This window comes from Thunnus maccoyii, chromosome 22, assembly GCF_910596095.1.
Source record: "Thunnus maccoyii chromosome 22, fThuMac1.1, whole genome shotgun sequence".
NCBI lineage: Eukaryota > Metazoa > Chordata > Actinopteri > Scombriformes > Scombridae > Thunnus > Thunnus maccoyii.
The window spans coordinates 8639347-8660069 of NC_056554.1; the positions used below are offsets into that span (position 1 = coordinate 8639347).

Sequence of the window (20723 nt, forward strand, 5' to 3'; positions counted from 1 at the left end):
TTGGTAATGGATATTTCCCCACCAAATTTTTGTTTTTGGTATTTTTGTTTTTGTATTTCTGTGCCAATGTTATTCGTTTTACTTATTGGAAAACTGTGTCTTTTTATACTTGCATAGTTATCATTTATATGTGCATAAATAAGAACTCAGTCCAAAAAACATCAATCAATCACTCTTTATTTGTCACATTTAACTGCAGTGAAATATAATCCCATCATCTCCTTCAGTTTTTGCAACAAAACAGCTCAAATAAGTAACAAAAAGCAACAATCATCAACTTAGCAACCCTCTTATCGTAGGGGGGTAGAGTAGAAATCCTAGGCAGTGATCCCATCCAGGTTCCCAGTGACCTGAGGGTAGATGCTCCTCCTGAGTCCCTCAGCTCTGGTCTGGTGCACCCGGCACCTCCTCTCAACTGCAGCAGGGAGAAAAGGCGGTCATCCGGGTGGCTTGGATCCCCAGAGGATCCATTTGGCTGGGACCGCAGCCAGTTTTTAAACCCTCCACGGTTACCCTGCTGTTTCCTCCGATTTAGCCCCTTCAATTAACTAAAACTGCTTCTCTCTCCTCTGGTTTCCATTTATCATTGAATCTGAGTTTTGTCCTATTCCCTATATCCTGTCTCAGCAGAAAGTAGACCAAACTAAGGAGGCAAGATACTTAAAACGAGCCCTTTACTTTTGATTTTATGACCAAGCTGTGATCACACATCAGTTTTCCATTTGAATTTACTTCCCTCATGACATGTAAATCCATCTATTTCCAAAGCATAGAAAAGAAGATACTGGATAAAGAAAAGGAAAGCATGATAATTATATTACAAACTGGTGATTAAGAATATAATTATGAACATTAAAGAAAACTTTGTCTCGCATAGCCTAACATCTTATGTTTTGCATATGGCCAGTCTGATTGTAAAAATGCAGATGCTGGATACATGACATGAGTTTTCTACATTACACACATAATGTCTACAGTATATGTCACTACAGACAGATGTACAGTGCGTATGTTGACAGGTTAGTTTTTATCTATCTTGCCTGGTGGCAGCAGGTAATAAAATCCCCCCAACAGAAAAGTTTTATCATCTAGCATAAAGCATAGAATAGCTTTTGCAAAACTTTCATATTTATCTCTAATGGTTCAATGTTTTTGACACATATGAAGGAAATGTGTCTGTTTTGATGATTGTGTGTCTGTGGTTATAGATGCATTCTTTGGATGGTTTCCATGATTTTACACAGTGGCCTCTTTGAGCCTCCACTTCAAATACTGATTCTCTGACAATGCTAATGTATATGACAGTATGGAAGTATAAACTTTACGGATACTGACACCCAGCAGTTATTTAATTCAGAATTTAGTCAGGTTATATTATTCTCTCAAGTCTCAGCTGTAAGTCATCATTCCCACTGATAGCAATAACGCCCAACTCTGCCTCTGTGCAGATGTTTCAGGTCCATCCTTCTCACTGTCTTTGGTTCCCCAACACAGATAAAATTTTCCCAACAGTTAGCACAGTTATGTGCTGTAGTGCTTTTTCCAACTCCTACTTTGGCTGAGGGCGTATCACTCTCATCCTCTGCCTGTGTAGTGCGGCCTCACTGTGGAACTTGCTAATGATTCGAGGGACTTTTATTCTGTAACTGGCTGCACTGAGGGACAGATGTTGCTGCAGGCTCTTTAATTTGTCTAAGTCAAATTAGTATACAATGAATTTCATAAATCCTCGAGGGTCCTCATTCAATCAGTGTTGCCTTATGTTTTCAAAGCAGAAGAATTATGCAAGGGGGGGTAAAATCTAGGCCAAACCTGATTTATATGTAATAAAAACGTCTATACATGGATGCCAAATGTTTGATTGTCGACTCATAAAATGTTCACTTGTCTTGTTTGTCTCTGAAATGTGTGAATTTGCATATTATTAAAGTATTTCCATCTCTGTGAAATGCCAGTCATTAGAATACACTAATATTTCACCTCATAAATTAGTGTTATTACATTTGGATACTTGTCTTTGAAGCGCTGTTTGTTCTTTTGCTTCACTTTTAATGACTATGCAAATGCTATAAAGAAGGGATTGGGTTAATAGGTGAACTACTAACTAAAGAAATGACTGAACAATTACTTGAACCATATTTCAGTTTTAGTATTTTTTTTATCACTGTCTTTGTTTTAGTTGGAATTTAAGTAAATGGAAAAAAAGTCTAACATGTTACTTTATTCTTGTAAACATTTAAGTCTTTGCCGCACTGCATTTCACACAACAGTAGCAGATGCAAAACATTTTCTTTTCACATGCAGTGTCCTTAAAGGGCTCTGAGAAGCTGGTAATGTGCTGGACCCCACGGACATTAGTTACTATTCATAGTCTGGTGACAAATCTGTGTCCGGACGAAACAATAAAGTAGTGGGAAACTGAGAATAATTTCCATAACTACTGACGGGGGCAATGCTAATAAAGTGACTAATTTTATATTGTCCTTTTCGTTATTTCAGTATGCACGTGGAGCCGTCTAATTTAAGACATACCAACATATTCCTGAAACTGTAACAAACACATGACGTTAGCGCCTGGGCCAAGTTATCAAGACTAGATCTGCTTTTTCCACCAACACATTTCACACCAGGCTCATACATAATTGTCCTTCTGTTTGGCCAGAATGTGGATACCAGCTAATTGAGACATTAAGGAGACGGAAGCCAAGACAGTGTCCAAAATCCGAGCTCGTCCGCTAATGTGTGTGCCTTCTGTTTCTCATTCACTCTTCAAGGCGGAGACGCTTTCCCAGTTGTCTGAGTGCGTTTTATGTTTGGCAGCAACTTGAGTGCAAGGACACAGCCATATAAGAATTATGTATCCCTACCCTCTGTGTCCGTCCACTGCTGCGTTTTAAATAGCGTCCAAGAAACAACGCAGACTAAAAATATTTATATAGTCGGGCTATGCGTTAGTCTGTAAGGTCATGAAACTTAACCCAGCAACTCTCATTTGAGCTTTACATTTAAATAAATGCATACAGATGAGCCAAAATTGATGTTAAGGGTTATATCTCTGTTCCTCTCAAATTCATATTCTTTCTAATTTTGGATAATTACTGCTTAAGAGTGTGCATAATGTACTCCTATTTAGATATATATATGTGTGTGTGTGTGTGCATTTTTTTTAGATATGTGTGAATAAAATGTACCGTACATGTAAAGGGTGTGTATGTCATACTTGAGGTGACAGAGCTATGCCATATTATTTCTCACTGGGTGCATTGATTTGTTATCTTTTGGGATTTTTATAAAGTTGTTGAAAACAAACAGCACCAGTTTTCTTAGATGCCAGTTTTGTAATCTAACAATGATTTTACATGCTAAGTTTTTGCAGATGACAGTTGTTGCATTGTAATGCTTTACCAGTTATAATGAACGTTACAATGGAGTGCTTCTACATATCCTATAACCTGCTTGACTGAAATTCTTAATAGCACACCTTCTAATCTCTAATCAAACAAAAGTTATGATGCTAATTTATCATTTGTTTTCCTATGTAAAACCTGAAATATCTGTATCCTGCTCACTTCCCCAGGGGCCTTTGTCTCAGCAACATCAAATTATAACTAAAGTTTCTTTTGTTCTAATCTACTTTGTGTTTGCTTTTAAGAGGTATTCATGAGGGATTGTTTTCCTGTCACGCATCACAGATTCATTTGCTCAAATGAGAGGTGCTGTAAAAATCCGCTCATCCACGGCAAATCCACATCCTTGCCATCCTGATGTGAGGCCAAGAATAGCTAAAGATGTTTAGATTGAATAAATGGCTTCAGTGGTCTTTTCAAGCCTTGGTATAAGCGGAAAAAATTTTCTTCACAGTGATATCAAGGGAAATTAATGGCCATTTACACCTGGTTCAGGACTTCAATCAATTTATTCCCTCATTGCCTCTCTCTCCCACAGTGTGGACCTGGTGCATGCCCAGCTGCACGTGTGTGAGGGCCGCAGCCTGCCAGAACTGGGCCTCAAACAAGACAAGATCAGGGTGAACGGCTGTGCGATCCAGTGCAGAGTGACGACCGAAGACCCAGCCAGAGGCTTTCAGCCAGACACTGGCAGGATTGAGGTAGGATTGATCTTGAAATTACTTGAAAGCTTTTGTTATACTGAGGTCATGAAGACAACCTGCAATTCCTCCTTCCTTAATACAGTGCCTATAAAGTCTGGAGAAAGTCTGCAAGTTATAAAGGCGATTTAAATGACAACAACTCAGTAGCCAAGCTTTGATTCCATATAAGAGTTTTCTGCCTTGCCCAACACTGGACATTGAGCTTGTGAATGCAGCATACAATTAGCTTTCAAGAACTTGGTTTAAATGAATATTTCAACATTTTGGGAATATGAAACCCATAAAACACCCTGCAACTTTCTTGCAGGGTGTTTTATGAGATGATTAATGCCTCTCATGTCTGTACACTAAATATGAAGCGACCGCCAGCAGCAGGTTAGTTTAGCTTAGCACAGAAACATGGCGTAACAGCTAATCTGGCTCTGTCCAGAGGAGACAGACATAACCCCCTGTAAAACCACAACATGTCATTTTTTTTCACGTTGTCTTATAGTATTTATTAAAGTCCCCCTCTACTCAAAAATGTGTCTTATTTATTGTTACTTCACTTAGATGTTTGGGCTTCACTGTGCAGAATGATATATGTGAGGAGTTTGACACTTTCACATCTGCTGAAGGGGGAAACCTGCTGGTTCTAGCTTCATATTTACTGCACAGACATGTGAGTGGTATCAAACTTCTCATCTAACTCTTGGCAAGAGACCGAGTTTGTGTATTTCCCACAGTGTAGCAATATTTCTTTGATATGGTGCGGTTTTTTGATGAGAGCAAGACACCATCAGCTGTACACACCAGCAAATCAAAACAGTGAACTGAAAGTGGCATAGAGCTGCAGTGTGGGTGTTGATTCTCACTGGGATCTGGAGCATTGCTTTCACATTACATTACATTCATTACATTCAGTGTTGACCTATAAAAATATCGCTTAAGTGAGCTTTGGGGTAATGAAAGATAACAGAATGTCTTCACCCAATGTGTGTGTATGTGTGCAAACAGACATGCACACAGTCACAGCTGCAGAGATCAACCAGCACAGGGATTATAGTTCTGTCACATTGATCTATATAGTAGCTTTCAGTGCTGCAATTACAAACATGCTTTGCCACATGAGGTCTGTGAGTGGGATGGCATGATTTCCCTATGTGCATGTGTATGTTTGCATGACTGGATGAGTGTGTGTTCATCTTCATTTTTGTATGAGAGAGAGGTATATGTTTGTGCATTTAGTATTTCATGTAAAAATTCTTTCTGTGTGTGTAGCAGGGATATCTTGAGGTTTTGTTTTTTGCGAATTCTTGACATGGCTAGAGTGTAAGGCTTCGTTTGAGGAGACCAGTGATTTTCTTAGACAGTGTTCACACATGAGAAGACACAAAGGTCACTATGAGTGCTCTATGTATCCATCTACAGGCACATATCCCGTATATCTACACACCATATATGCCATTTCTCATGGTGTCTCTACAAATCTCTCTCTGGCTGATGAGATCTGATCCCTAGATGCTTTTTGCTGTCAAGTCCTTTTGCCCTTCACCCTAGACTGTACAACCACCCACTCTTCTTCTCTTGTTTTTTTTTTCTCCCTCCCATCTTCTATCCTCTCCCTTTCTTTAATGTGTTTTTTTTGCTGATTCTCTATTAGCTTTTATAGGCCCAAATAGTGTTGCAAAGCACTTTACAAATAATTAAATGATAATGAAAGCCAGTTTGAATCAATAAAAAATGGCAGGTTAGAATTACAACAAGGTTTAATAAGAATAAAACAGCCATTTATCAGAATAAAAAACAATAAAAAGAGATAATCGGTGTATTTGACCGTAGCAGAGCTCAATGAAAAAAAGGTTAAAGTAATATAACAATGACGTGCACTCAGTCTCCTTGGCTATCCTCTCAGAGGTCTACTAGCTGAGCAATGCACAAAAGTAGACATGGGAAGTTGATCAATGTTATTATTGTCTGCATGTCGAGTCTGCTGCAATTGAGAACCCATAAATTCCAGGAGACCCTCTGGTTTCTTACCTTTCCCCCATCATCCGTCTTGTCATGCTGATGCTGGGAGTAAAATACTGCCATTGCTGCCTGGTGACTTAACACAGTGATTTTTGACTCCTTGGATGTGATTGAATTCGACCTGCACCGGTGGCTTTCCAATCAAACAAATCATCTGCCTCTTGGTTCTGAGCGAGGGAGAAGGGAGGAATGGTTGTGTTGTGCACACAGATTTATTTCGATTGAATGTGAGTCCATTAATTTATCTCCCATGGGCAGTTGTTTTAGTTTACTGGTGGATTATGTGGCTCACTGATCACACCACATTTAGAAAACATTAACCCGAATATATTACCACATTCAGATGAAGCAGTAATCTGACGAGTCAGGTTTTTTGCGAGGTATTCAAATCATGATGGCATACATTTTTGATTCACACCTGATATGGGTATGCAGGCAAAAAAAAAAATCAATTCAAATAACATCCCCATTATGTGGCATTCTCACTTTCAGGGTGTGTTACTTCTCTCTGTGAAAATAGGTCCTTGCACTGTGTACAGCTTTTCTCAGCAGTTTGTCTGAGAGGAGTGGTCATGGAATAGCTTGTGACCTCTCCACTTGAAGGACTTTCTGCCTTGTTTTCAACCCATATTTTTCCTCTTTTTCTCTCCCTGCATCACTTGATTGTCCTCTCCCACCTTCCACCTGTCTTAAAATAATGTACATAATTTTCACATCTGTATCCCTCCTCCGCTTCCACCTATTTCCATCTGACTCTCCTTTGTCTCATCCCTCTATCTGTACGCAATCTCTCTTCCTCACCTCCCTCCTTTTCCTCTGGCCGTCCTGCACCATTTAGCCGCGCAGTTGAGCCATGAAACGTGTCAACACAGCAACAACGTCCCCCATCAACATGCAATATGAATGAGCCAAACACAATCAACACAGAAAAGCGTGGATGGAGGAATGCCACATTTGACGGACAGATAAATAAATTATTACCAAAGGGCTGTGACAACAAGGTCAGCCACTGAGCACAGTGAAAGGTGGAGGGCGGGAGGGTGAGAAAGTTGTCACGCTATGGGCTTGTGGTCACTTGCCAAAGGCAACTTGTTTAATTGGCTTTGACGAGTGGAGTTTAGTTTTTAGAGATGATACAAAAAAACCCCACAACAGGATGTCCAGTTCTTAGAGAAGCAAGTAGCTGAACAGCAGAGTTTGAAGGATGCTGCTGTTGGGACTTAATTAAAGTAGTTTTGGTTATTAGCAATAGTTCATAATTATCAAAGATAATTATTAACAATAACAGGGCACCACCCTGAGGTCAGGCTCCAATAAGCAAACAGTGAATATCGTCTCATCCAAGAATATCAACATCTGAGAGATATTAACATTACAGGATGAACAGTGAGGGTTTGAATTTGAGCTCTTCAGCAGGCGGTCTTCTTGGTCTGTCGGTCTTTTTCATAGCAGCTGATCCTCGACGGAGTTGTGGAGGAAACGGCAAAGTCGACTCAGTTGAAGAAAAGTGGGTTTATCCTCCTTCACTTCTGCAGGAAAGGTGGGAGCACTGGGTTTCACAGTAATCACCTTCTTTGGATCCAATAACGTGCTCGGTTGAACACAAGGAAAATCTTAGCGAGGTTGAGATTGTGCGGCCTAGTTACAGTTAATGTATGTATTGCAGTTACTTCCTTGTAGTCGTGGGAACAGCTGAAAGCGCAGTTAGGAGACAGTCTCAGGTGTTTATACTCTTGGTGACGTCATGGCTGGGGAGCGGGCATTCCTGTACATTCTGGCAGGTCTCGTCCAATGGGAGGGTCCAATTTGGGCTCCTTTTGTTCGGCTTGGGGCCGTTTCTTTGTTATCAGGCTTCAGACAGTCTTTATGACTGCATGCCTTTGTCTCGTACACGGGATATGAGGCCCAATACTGGAGTGGCATCAAACTTGGAACCAAAACTCATGTGATGAATTGTGCTGTTGAAAATGCTGTCTGTCACTTGCTCGGTGTGTTCAGTCCTGTGAAAGACCTGCTGTGTGTCAGCAGGAGAGAGCAGGAGCCACACTGGAAATGGAAGGGCTTCTTACTCCATAAAACACAACAATCAGTTACACTGTACGAAGAATTAGAGTATCAAATGGTTTTCCATCTTAGAAAAGCACAAAGACATGAGGAATGTAGTAGAACAGGGAGATAGATGGGAAATGGGGTGTTAGGGTGCTAGAAATAGCGGACATAGAGAAGAGTTGAAATGGATAGAAAATGGAGAGCACATGGAATTAAGTAGGAACAATGTTTTAATACTGTATGTAGACAAGTAGACTGGGTATCGACTCAGTAATGGGTACACCCTCGTTTTGACTTCATTTTTCGCTCTGCAAGAAATAAAGGAAACAGGCGTATGAAAGCTTTCCATCTTGTTCTTTGATCTCCTTTTAATGGAGCTTTCTGAACAGGTGAAGGAAATGGGCGAAGAAAGATACAGAAGGCAAAGAGGATGCAAGAGAGCAACAGAAGCAAAAAGGGGAGGATAGATTGTCTCAGAGAAGTAGAACAGCATTAAAATCAGACATTACACAGCTTGTATTTTAAAGGTCTGACCCCCAATTTCAGTGTCACACCCCCCTGCTGTTGCACTGTACCCACACTAACAGTCTTATGCTGTTCACTGCAGTGCCGACGGTTTTCTATTCCATGATTTAATGTTTTTCAATCACTTCATGCTCTGAATGCAGTGTGTTAACCTAACATTTTGGCGGTGAAGCAAAGAAAAAGAGGAGAAAACTGCACTTACAAATCCAGACAGAACAAATTTAGAAAATCTACTCAGAAAAACATGAGGGAAAGATTGTAGTTAATAAAAATGTTTTAAGGCGGGGGAACATTCACTGCTTAAGCTTGGGGAACAATCCTTGACATGGTTAAAGAAACCAATTTTGATTGTTGCAAAAAAAAAAACAGGACGGCAAACAATGGTCTCCTGCGTCAAAGTCTGCCGCTTTGTTGGCCGAGCCATCCACCATGATCGTTTTTCTTTTCAAACAAGCTCCAAGTTCGCTGACAAGACTCATAATTCACACAGCCACTGCAGGACTTTGTCAGTTCAATATAAACATGCTGTAGGTTGTATTGAGGCATTTGCACAGACTGCAGATGCTGCTGTTTTCTTGGGAGGTCAGTCTCTTAAGGAGGCTTAATGATGGGAAGCAACAGATTAATGCCCCCTTGTGGCTGTTGGACGTGCTTGCCGATGAGCAGTGAATATGCTACATTTTGTCTAACTTTGCGTTTAAATTAGACAACTAGAAAGAGTATATTTTGACAGCAAAATGTTTAATATTAGTTTACATTCAGTGATTAATAGTTGTAGGTCTATAAATGATATAAATTAGTAGGATTTATTTTAATGTTATGTAACTTATAATCAAGGTTCTATGACTGCATAAATATTAATCTAGCTTCATCCAGTATTGAGGAGTGGGAAGCACTAGTAGGGGTATTTTTTAATTGGCAGGTATGTAAGTGAAGGAGCTTTGCTGCGCTGCTCTAGAAGCAAAACGTGGTCTTGTTAAACACTGGAGATGTACAGTATGCATGTGCATGTGGGGAAAATCACATTAGAATATCTTAACTAGGGAGTCACTAGTGTTTTTTAAATTTACAATAAAATAGCATATGTGTAGTAACGATAGTATCTTTTTTTTTACATTCATACAGCTTTTAAAGCTGCCCTTGAATTCAGGTGGAAAGGAATCAAAAAGGTGTTAATGTTTTAAATGTAGCTTTTTAAAATCATCAGATATCATGTTTTAGAGCATGAGGGAACAAACCAAAGAGCACACAAAATACAAAGAGAGAGAGAGAGAGAGAGAGAGGTGAAGTATGGAGGACGGAGCCGAGGATGAGGAGTGATGGATGTCATAGGGCGAGGATAGCGGCAGCCCTGTCGACAGAGACAGAATGACAGGGAGGGGTGGACTTCATGCTTTGGGATCAGGAAAGGAGATGGTGGGGGAGGCGGAGGGGAGTATTATAGCGGCACCTTGACATTTTATATTTTAATCTATTTTTTTTCTCCAGCGGGTACTCGCCACAATCAGTGTGTCCGCAAACCTTTTGGCACATACAGTAAGCTCTGTGATCAGTTTAGCTTTGTGAGACGTGAAGCTGATTCAAAAAGCACAAGTGGAAAAGCCTTTACTCCCATGGTGTGATAAGTGGATGATGAAGACAATTTACTGCTGTAAAGGGGAAAATATGGCTTTGTTGTACACCACAGGAGAAAACAGAAGGGGGTGAATCTGATATTTGTCTCTGTCTACTGTATATCTGATAGCGTAAACAAGGGAGCAACAATAACCCTTCTTTTGTCCTTCCATCTATTCATCAATCTCTTCTCGCAGATATCTCCATCTGACTGTGTTGAATCACTCCATCATTTCCCTCCCTCCTTCTCTTCCCCTCCGCCTTCCTCCTTCCACCCTATCAAACCTCTTCATCCTCTCCCCCTTTCCATTAACCACGGTTGCCCTTTTATCCTAATTTCTCAGTTAATACCTTATTTCCAAATCTGTCTTCTCTCTCTCTCTGTGGTCAGGTAATGCAAAACACTGTCCTGCTGTACGGCAATTCTCTCCCTCCTTCCATCCACTTGTCCATCCATTGATCTCATATTTCTCCCATCCTCTCCTCCCTCAGCCTCTTTTAACATTCCTACCATATCTCCCTCCCCCTCCCTCCCTTATTTTTTCTCATCTCCCCCCGTCCCACCTTCTGTCTCCACAAAAAGATTGCAAGTAATAAGGCCGAATCCTGCTGTTCCTCTCTCCTCCCCGAGTTCCTATTATCCATCTCCTCCTGTTACTCGGCACCTCATTTCACTTCTTCCTCTTCCTCTCCCCCCGCTTTGCCTTCTCCCTTTCCTTCCTTCCCACTGTCATGCGCTATTCAGTGGACTTTTTTTTTTTTTTAAATCCAAAGCAGTCCATGTAGCTCCAGAGGAATGGAAACCCTTACTCTTGCAGTATTGGTCGCCTGGAGGGAGCTACATGTACATCTACTTCACCCTCCCTCCTCCCTCCTTCATTCCTTATCAGTAAGAATTTGAATATCAGAAAAAGGATTCGACTGTCATCCCATAATTCAACCCATAAATCAGTTGTCTCCTTCTCATCATTGTGTCAACCAGCCTTACTCACATCTGTCTTTCCATCACCTCACTCCATCATGCATCTTTCTCCTGTTTGTTTCTTTTATTGGATCACATTTGCATGCAGCACTCAATGTATTAATAATACGTTTTACACTGCGCTTGTGTGTGTATGTGGATGCGGGCTTGTCTGTTTCTTTGTGTGTGAGTGTGTGTGTGTGTTTTGAGTTTGAAAATAGGTTGAGTCCTAATTAGAGGAAGTGTGTTAGTCTTGCTTCACACATCATCGTTAACACCTTCATTTGCACACCATAAACATCCTGCACCCCGCTTCGGTTTGCCCCTATTGGTAGCTGTGATTTGTTGCCATTATCTTTGGTTTTCTTCATCGACATAAACAAAGCAATCAGTCACCTATATAATTGGTGGTGAAAGAGTTTGAGTTACTTTGTACTCATTAAGTTTTCATTTCTGCATTTAAAATGCATGCAAGTCAATAGTTCAGACCTCTTCTTGATTTTCACTTTTTGTACAAAAATTTCCAAATCCTAAATTTCTGTTTGTAGTGTATTTGGTATGACTATTATTCAAACTTGACCGTGACAAATAAACCTAAAAGAAACAGAATCTCAGACTTGTGTTTGGCGATAACACACAGAAAGGAGAAGATACAGGGTGCTTTTCATGATGCTAATGTATCTCCTCACTTCCTTCACTTGCGTCTCTTCCTCGCGTCTTAGTTGATATAGAGAGAGAGAGATGGACAGAGGAATTTAATGTCCCGTTTCCCCCAAACGGGACATCCTCGCTCACTCCAGCGTCATTTTGAGGAGACAAAGAGGAGAAGTACTATGACACACATCAACTTAAATGTCAAATATGAATAAGCCAACAATAGAAATTACTAAGTAACAGTTTAAACTCTAATGTATTTAAAATTCACGTACAATTGATTAACATTTTACGCTGTTACTTAATAATTTCTACATAGTGATAGCTGGAAGAAAAACATCTGATGCTGCTCCAACATTTTATTATTTGATTATAGATCTATAGCAGTGTCTTGCTGTCACAGAATAAGACATAAATAGACAATTTAAATCCATTAATTACTGAAAGAACACAACCGACATAAAGGAGCAATAAAAACCGCTGTAGCCTGCAGAATATGTTTAAATAAAATATTACTTATATTTTTTTGTGAAAGCCTGCCATCCCTTTCAGGCTCAGGATGATTTTATAGGAGACACGCAGCTGTGCAGCATCATGTTTTCCTGAAGGAGCTCAGACGTACTGAAACGGAGAAGAAGAAAGGAGAAGCCTTTTGGCTCATGAAGGGAAATAATTAAGTTATGAGTGTTTTTTGTGATTGATTCATGATTCAGTAGTTTTTATTTTATGAATAAATATGAAAAGCTGCTGTTGGTGCTTTCATTCCTGTTCCACAGGTAGTTTCCTGCTGATCTGCTGTATTACAACAACAGCCCGACTGTTTGTTTACTGTCTTGTTGGATCAGCTGATCAATCAGTAAACACATTGGATGAAAGGGGTGCTGCCGTCGGGTAAAACTCTTCCACGTAGGATCCACCTGTGGTTCCTCACTCTAAGCTCCTCCAGGAGCCTCCTCTCTCCTCCAGCTGCATTTAAGGGACTGGATGATCCTCCATGATGGCAGAGGGAGATCGGTTTCCATGTCACGGAGGAGAGAGGACCCGAGGCAGCATAGAGTTAGCATAATGAAAAGCACTCATAGAGAGCATGAGGGACACACATTGTTCACAGGCTACCTTGTTAACTCTGGTAACATCCAGGACCTCTGACCAGATGTTAGAACACCAGAAACACACACCCGCAGCAGGGCAAACCACCAGCACCACAGGTACAGACACACACTCGGCCGTACAAGGTGTAATTTCCAAAGAAATCACCCTTGACCTTGAGAAGGTTATGCATGGAGACTCCTCCAACGTGAGCGGACTTACTCCTTCAGCACATGTGTGTCTCTGTAGGAAGTGTGTATCATGCTGGTGTGTGACAGAGACAGAACCTGTCACACTATGTGTTGATTTTGTGTCTGTGTGTAACCATCCTGTTTTTCACATATAATCTCCGGTCAAATAATCCCGTCTATTTTTGGCTGCAGCACAGCGCTCCCTCTCCTCTCTCCGTCTCTGCCACTCATCGACATGGTTAATTATGGGCCCAAATTAGCCCAGTATTTTACAAAGTGACAATTCTCCCTTTCCTCCATTAGTACACCCACTCAATTCTCTGCTCATGCGTTTTGTGGTATTGTCCAATTACTGTCTCACTTTTATTTTCCCCTTCTCTGCCTCTCTGACGCCTCACCATCTCTTCTCACTGTATGTCGTCACATCATTTGTGATTTCATTTATCAAAATAGCCACACGAAAATCATTACTAATAATATACAACCTGCACAGAAATCATTACTAATAATATGGAGTCCGAAACATTTTAATCACATATATTCGACAACTGAAAATGCAGAGAAATGTTTGGTGTTGAGGTTTTGGCCCCTTATTGTATTGCCTTTTAATTGCTTTGCGCACACAGGTCAATACAGTGAGACTTTTTATATCCGGTTCCTGCAGCTCATCCAGGAGAGTCTAATGTGCTGAACACTGAAATCTATTTTCATTCAAAGACCAAAGCCTATTGAAAATTGAGGAAACATGCGTGAGTGCACACTCTGAACTGCTCTGTCACACTCTCAATTTTCAGTTTAACTGCACCTGGTTCCACATGTTGGAGAGGAAATCCCAAGTATTACAGGCAATCAATGCAATAGATTTTTTAGGATCATTGCTGTTACTCAGTCTTCATTCACTTGCAAAGATATAGACATCCTCCCAATTACGAGAGTGGTAATCATTACCTATTTCAATTTTTGGAATATTAGATACAATTTGAATAATTCCTGTAGGGAAATTGCTCTGTTGCAGCAGGGAATAGTAAATGCGTCTCACAGAGGAGTATAACAGAAAACAAAAATAGGGCAAATGAATTTCATGACACTTCCAAGCTTTCAAGAATGAGAGGCTAGAAAACAAAGCATGAATATTGAAAAATTAAGTGGGTGTGAAGAATAGCAGGAGTAGAATTTATATCTGTAGGCTCTTGCACAATATGTGCAAGTTCAAATGTACTGTATCTCAATATAAATGTATTGTAGAGGGTATGATATAACCTAGAAAAAAAACTTCAAACTTTACACTTTCCCCAAGCAAGTGCAAATCATTCATTTTTAACTGTTATAAATGTTTGGAAGCAACATAAAGACAGACAGAGGAAAGATTACATCCCTTTTACATTTGTGATAACTTGTAGCTCAGTATTGTGCTGTATACCCATCATTACTTTGATTAGACCAGGGCACAAGTGTGATTTTATGCTGCTTTCACTTGAGGTGGGAACCACTTGTTTCTAACAGGAACATAATCTTGTTAGGTTGCTAACTTTGGCAGAATCTTTTCACCAAGAGTGAAGGGTTCACCACAGCCTTGTCTTGATGTTATTATTGAACAGTTTTTTGGGATATGGTCCTCCTCACCTCAGTAAAAAACATCAAAATACAACAGAAGTGGTTGATAAATGATTGTATTAATTATGAGGTTAGTAAATGAGTTAGATTTGCATCTGTGTTCTCTCATATTTCCTGAATGCTGTATTACAGTAGGTGAAATGTCACTCTGATAAGTCAACTGAATTAAGCTGTAGCGTATGTAGCAACGGTGTAAAACCAACTAGATACAGTGTAGCCGTTAGTGTTAATTACGGGTGTGAATCTTTGGGAATCTCACAATTCGACTCGATTTGATTCAGATTCTTGGTGTCGATTCGATTTAGAATCAATTCTCGATTCAAAACTGAGTCTTGATTGCATGAATAGAGAAGGTGCACTATTTTCTATTAACTGTGTGCCAAACCATTCACTGGTGTCCTTATCCCACTGAAATACAATATGAAACATAACTGGCAATTAAGATAAATGGTCCGCAGCCTTTTTATTTTAAAAAGTTAATTGCATTAATTAATGAATTAATTAATTTGAAAGCATCTTACAGTCTCTTGCCAGTATGAGAGTAACAGCTTCACTGTGTTTTTATTAACATTGTGTCTCCAGCAGTGCAGAGCAGCCTCTCTGCTGCATTGTTGGCTGCGGGGAAAAGCCGTGGTTGTCCAAGACGCTGAGCGGGCGCAGGGTGTTTGAGGTGAAACAGATTGAGCGCAAGAGTTATTTCCTTCACCTCAGAGTTGGTTTAAGTTGTTTAATGCTGCAGTGGGGGTTGGTCAGCAGGGCAACTGAGCTGTTCAACCTGCAGTAGCTGTACACACAGTGGTGCCTCAGGAAGTCCCTGAGGATCATTAAGGATCCATCACATCCACACAACAGCCTGTTCTCTCTGCTGCCCTCAGTAGGAGGTACAGGACTCTCAAATCATGCACCAGAAGACTGAGGAACAGTTTTTTTCTCTCAGGCCATAAGACTACTAAATAAATAACACACACACACACACAGAGCTGGAGCCTCTCTGTACTTGTATATGTATGTATTGTACCGGAGTGACAGTAAACATCTTGAATCTTAAATCTTGAAGTCGTTTGTTACTGCTGGAGTTTGCTACTCTGCTCCGCTATTGTTAATCTCTGAGTGACGGCAGCAAAAAATGCAACAGCTGCCTATTTTGAAGATGAACTACAAGATAACTCTAGCATGTGAGCGCTCTAGACTGTCTTGGTGCTGCTCTGCCCTCGCAGTTGAGTTCCATCAACATTACATTATTATTTAACATTTAGAAGATTGATTTTTGACAGTTTTGAATCGATACAGAATCGTAGGAGATAAGATTTGAGATTCTTATATGAATCTTTTTTTTTTTTTTTCCCACTCACCCCTAATTTTAACTTTACACTCAAGCTTGCGTTCAACTGTTGCATGAGGCTGCAGGAGCACTGACAGACTTGAAAGAATAGTTGACATTTGAGCATTAACAGTGAAAGCATTATGAAAGTAATTATGTAGATCACAGTGTCATTTCTTTACTGCTCATAAATAATATCTTAAATGATTCATTTCTGCAGTATTTTTTCTTTTTCACTCTTTTTTTCACAGAAATTGAAACCCAGTCTTTAGGGCATTTATAACCTAAATATCTAAATTAAAGAAAAGATCTCCTCCACTCCAATTCCCCCATACCTGTGCTGAGCTCTTTGACTTCTAATTTGGGTTACGCACCCGGTTGATTAATCAATACCTGATCTCCCTGCCATTTCTCTATTTGCTTTAGTTTCTATTTTAGCTGGCCTAGAATGCTACCACAAGTAATGACAACTTTCCAGCTCAATCCCGCTCCTTACCTGTGTAGAACTACCACTTTGTCCATGGCGATAAATTGAGAAAGAGCCAGAAAATACTCCGTTCCCAGCCATAAAGAAAACACTGACATGTTGTTTCCGTAAATATCTCCCCAGGATCACAAACTACATCTCCCATATTTTACCTCAGTATAACTCCATGTACAGTAATGGCTATCCTATTCTCCTCTATGCTGGATCTCCCTTTGCCCCACTATATCTTTTTCTTTCTATTATCCTTCTCACACTTTTCTGTGGAACCATTTCCATCTGGCAACCTCACTTCCTGCTGTCACTATCAATTTTCCCCTGTTTTCACTGTGTATGTTTATACATGTGGGCTCGACTTTATATACAGGTGTGTGTGTGTGTGGTTATTAGCATACAGTACATGCATGTGTGTCTGCATCCGTACAGGTGTGTTTGTGTGTGTGTGTGTCTATAATCGAATGTCCCCGCTGTCAACAAGCATCCTCCTAGTCTCATATTCCTGTCGTTTATGTTGTTTTTTCCAGCCGATCCTCCCTTCCCGCCTAACTCTTCTCATTTATCATTCCTCCTCTGTTTTCACTCTCTATCTGTTCCATCGCTATCTCCCATCTCCCCTCTTCCATTTCATATTTTTCCTCCACGCTAGTTTCCTTTCTAGTTATAATTCTTTCTCTCTCAGTCATTTCTCATCTTTCCCTCATGTACCTTGGTCTCTTTCTCTGTCTCTCTTTTGCTTTGTTAGTTGATTTGTTTTTGCAGCTTCGTATTTCTTTCCATGTTTTCTTTCCCCCTGTTTTCACATTGTTTCCTCCCGTCTATTTTTTGCCTCTCTACCTCCATCTCCTCTCTTGTTCTCTCCCCTCTTTTGCTCCTTGCCTCTCTCTCATGTCTCGCTGATATGTTTTTGGAGGTCTCCCTTCACGTTCTGTTTTTTTTTTTTTTGTTCTTTCATCTAATTTTTATGCTCTTCTGTCTTTTTTTCCTCTCAACCCCTCCCTCTCCTTTCCATTTATTTGTTCCTATTGTCTCTCCTTGTCTTATTCTCCCCTCCTCCATTGCTCTCTATGGAAATCTTTCCTTATTTGTCGCTTCTTAGTCCTTAGGGTTCGCGTCTGTGTTTTCCAAGGTGTCTCGCAGACACACTCACTCTCTTTATTCTGTAATTATTTTCTTCTCTCCAGTCTCTCAGTCTCTTGTTTACCAAGCTCATCTTTTGTGTGTGTTTGCGTGTTACCCTACTGTATGCTTAAATTAGTGAGTTCCCATGATTGCAACGTGTGTGTCAGTTTTAATCAGGTCCCTTGTACATTAGTGAAGGCTGGCCTCTTTGCAACTCAGCCTTTTTTCGAACACAGTGCGCAAAAACGCCTGTGCTTAATTTAGGAACAAATCTGTTTTTGCATGTGTGTGTTCAACAGGAGTGATATTAGACGGCTGGCTGGAGGGGGGGAGTCAACTGTCACTGAATTATCCAAGCGAGCATTCAACCCAGTGTGTTCTCAAAATGAACCTGCAATCATATTTTGAAAAGGCTTTTCTCTGGAAGAGTTTTCTTTATCCTTTTGAAAAAAAAAAAAACAGATTTCCAGGGTCCCAGAATTGCTGTTTCCTCTGCATGGAAGCTGTATTTTAAAAAGAAGTTTTCATGGCTGCCTTAGTCACAAAAACCAAGATCATGATTGAATTTTTCTCACATGAAGGTTAGTTGAACTTGAGGAAATTGGATCATTCAGTTTTAAGAAACACATTTTTCATAGTGTTACTCTATTAATATTTGAATGTTATTTTTTATCTTTATCTAATTTGCTGACCTTTTATCTAAAATTCAGGGGATAAGTTAAATGACACTGCTGCATAAGATGTTTTAAAAGAAAGGTAGAGAGAGAAAATGAGCTTGTGATGAAGAGATAAGATTAGATGGAGGGAACTTAAACAAAGAAAAATTATGTTCTAAAATAGCATGAAAAGTCAAACGACACGTACACTTGTTTAATTATCCATATCAAATGAGCATCACTAGTCCTTCGGATAGATTGGAGCCAACAAACACTAGTTCTTCCCTAAGACTTAATTTACTGACACATAACTAAAGTCAAGCAGCATGAAACAGATACAAAAATGGAGCTCAGAATCATCTGGAGCATGATTTCTGATGAACACGTGAGATTTAAATATGTGGAAATAAAGAGGAAGCAAACAGGTAAACAAGGACTTTGTTGTATGAGTGACTTTTACACAAAATGAGAGACCACAAATACTGTAAATTCTAATTGTTGTGAAGCACTGTAGGTCAAATCTTGCACAACAGTCATTTGTACCAGTAAACCAACTAGGTTGGCTCGTTCAAAGTGACGTCCCCTGTTGCTGATTGTAGATTCTGTGTCCCCCAATTGCCAAGGCAGCATAGACAAAACCAACGTAATCACAACATGAATCTGACCTCATTTTCTTAGGCAAAGTCACAACTTTTAATTGGTATTAGTGACAGCAGCCACACATTTCCTCTGAGAACGTGGCCACTCAGTCGGACTGGCAGACAAGTGTTTCTCTGCATGTTAATAGAAAAACAGAGCGACTGAAGGAGGCTTCCTGGATTATTTTCAGTGGTAGCCATTGTGAAAATCCCCCGTGTCCTCCAGCGGCCCCGCATTAGTATGACAGGAGCCACAGCACGCCTTTTGTTTCTCAAATGTTGAAAGGAGCAGGCGTTTTTATAATGCATGGCTAGTGTCTGTCAGCGCAGCTTCTTGCACATCAGTCGGTGGTCTTTCTGACGACTGAAAAGGAGAATTACAATGAATTAATTAAGCGCATTTGACTACTTCATCTAACAATCCTCATGTTGGGCCAGTTGGACAAAAATGTGGCTCAGATAGGCCACACATGACATTCTCAATATTTATCAGTTTAATTATGGAGAAAGAATACATTATTAAAGGATAGATGGGGTGCATAGAGTACAGACACAGTACATACTGCTAATGAGCATATTTCAGTGTTTGGTCCCACACACACCAAAGCAGTTAGCTCATCTATGTATGCAAATCTGCCTCTGTGTGCGTTCCTTCAAGTGGAAGCCACTGTTCTCGCAGGATTGTACTCCTTCAACTTTGGTTTAAGTGGCTCAGTTTGGGAAGTTTTTCTTTGCATTCTAATAAAAATTTAGTGTTTTCACAAAGGCTTCAACCTCACCTCCTGACACGCTGACTAACCCTTCAACTCTCCCTTCACTTCATCTCTCTTTGTCATCTCTGCCTTTTGCATAATCTGTCCTCCAGGCTGTTCGTGTCCATCCTTCAGTTTCATCCCGCCTCTTCTCCTTTCTGCATCTTCATCACCCTCTCTTCCTCGCTGCCTTCCATCTCTCACACGTGTTTTTACTCTCCCTTCTGACCCTGGCTTTCCTCAACCCTTTCCCTGCTCATCTTTATTCCAGCTCTCATCTACTGTAGTTAATTTTATACTTTTTTTTTTTTTTGCATCTCCTTTCATCTCATCTCTCCTTCTTTTTCTTTTCTTTCTCTCCCTCCTGACATGTAGAATATGTCTGCATATGAGATTTCAGTGCTTGTGTCGTACATAACCACTGTCTGGCTGTAGTGTGTGTGTGTGTGTGTGTGTGTATATATCTTTATGTGTCTAATGCTGTGTTTACACTTTTTTTCCCCAGTGCATGTACACTGGAGTGTCTGCAGTGTGTTCTGAAGTCCTGCGTGCGTTTACAGGTTTAGTGATGTATCTGCATCTCTGTATGTCTCCTTGTTTCGGCATCTGTATGTATGTCAGTATCTGCAAGTGTGTTTGTGTGTGTGTGTTTGTGTGTGTGTGTGTGTGTGAGAAAGAGAGAGAGAGAGAGGGTGGTTTTATCAGCTCTTGCAGATGGCCCCAGCCTCTCATCCATCGTTCCAGTGAAATGAAGAGCCCTCTGAAGAGTGAAGGCAGAGAAGAAAGGAATGGACAGACACAGGGAGAGAGAGAGAGAGAGAGAGAGAGCGAGAGTGAGGGGGCGATGACGCATTGAACGAGAGAGGGAGGGAGGCATGGGGAGAAACAGCAAGAGGTGGAAAAGGGAAGAGGGCGATCAAATGATGGAGTGATGG

At 40.4% G+C, this 20723-nt stretch overlaps 1 protein-coding gene across 4 annotated transcripts in view; it reads left to right on the forward strand.

Moving 5' to 3' along the window:
• LOC121889179 (pyruvate carboxylase, mitochondrial-like) overlaps nt 1–20723 on the forward strand; it is a 298909-nt gene that overhangs the window by 90300 nt on the left and 187886 nt on the right. For all 4 annotated transcript variants that reach the window (XM_042400939.1, XM_042400938.1, XM_042400940.1 and 1 more), the window contains exon 11: nt 3946–4108. In XM_042400939.1, the coding sequence (XP_042256873.1) occupies nt 3946–4108 (163 nt within the window). The remainder of the gene's footprint in view (nt 1–3945; nt 4109–20723) is intronic.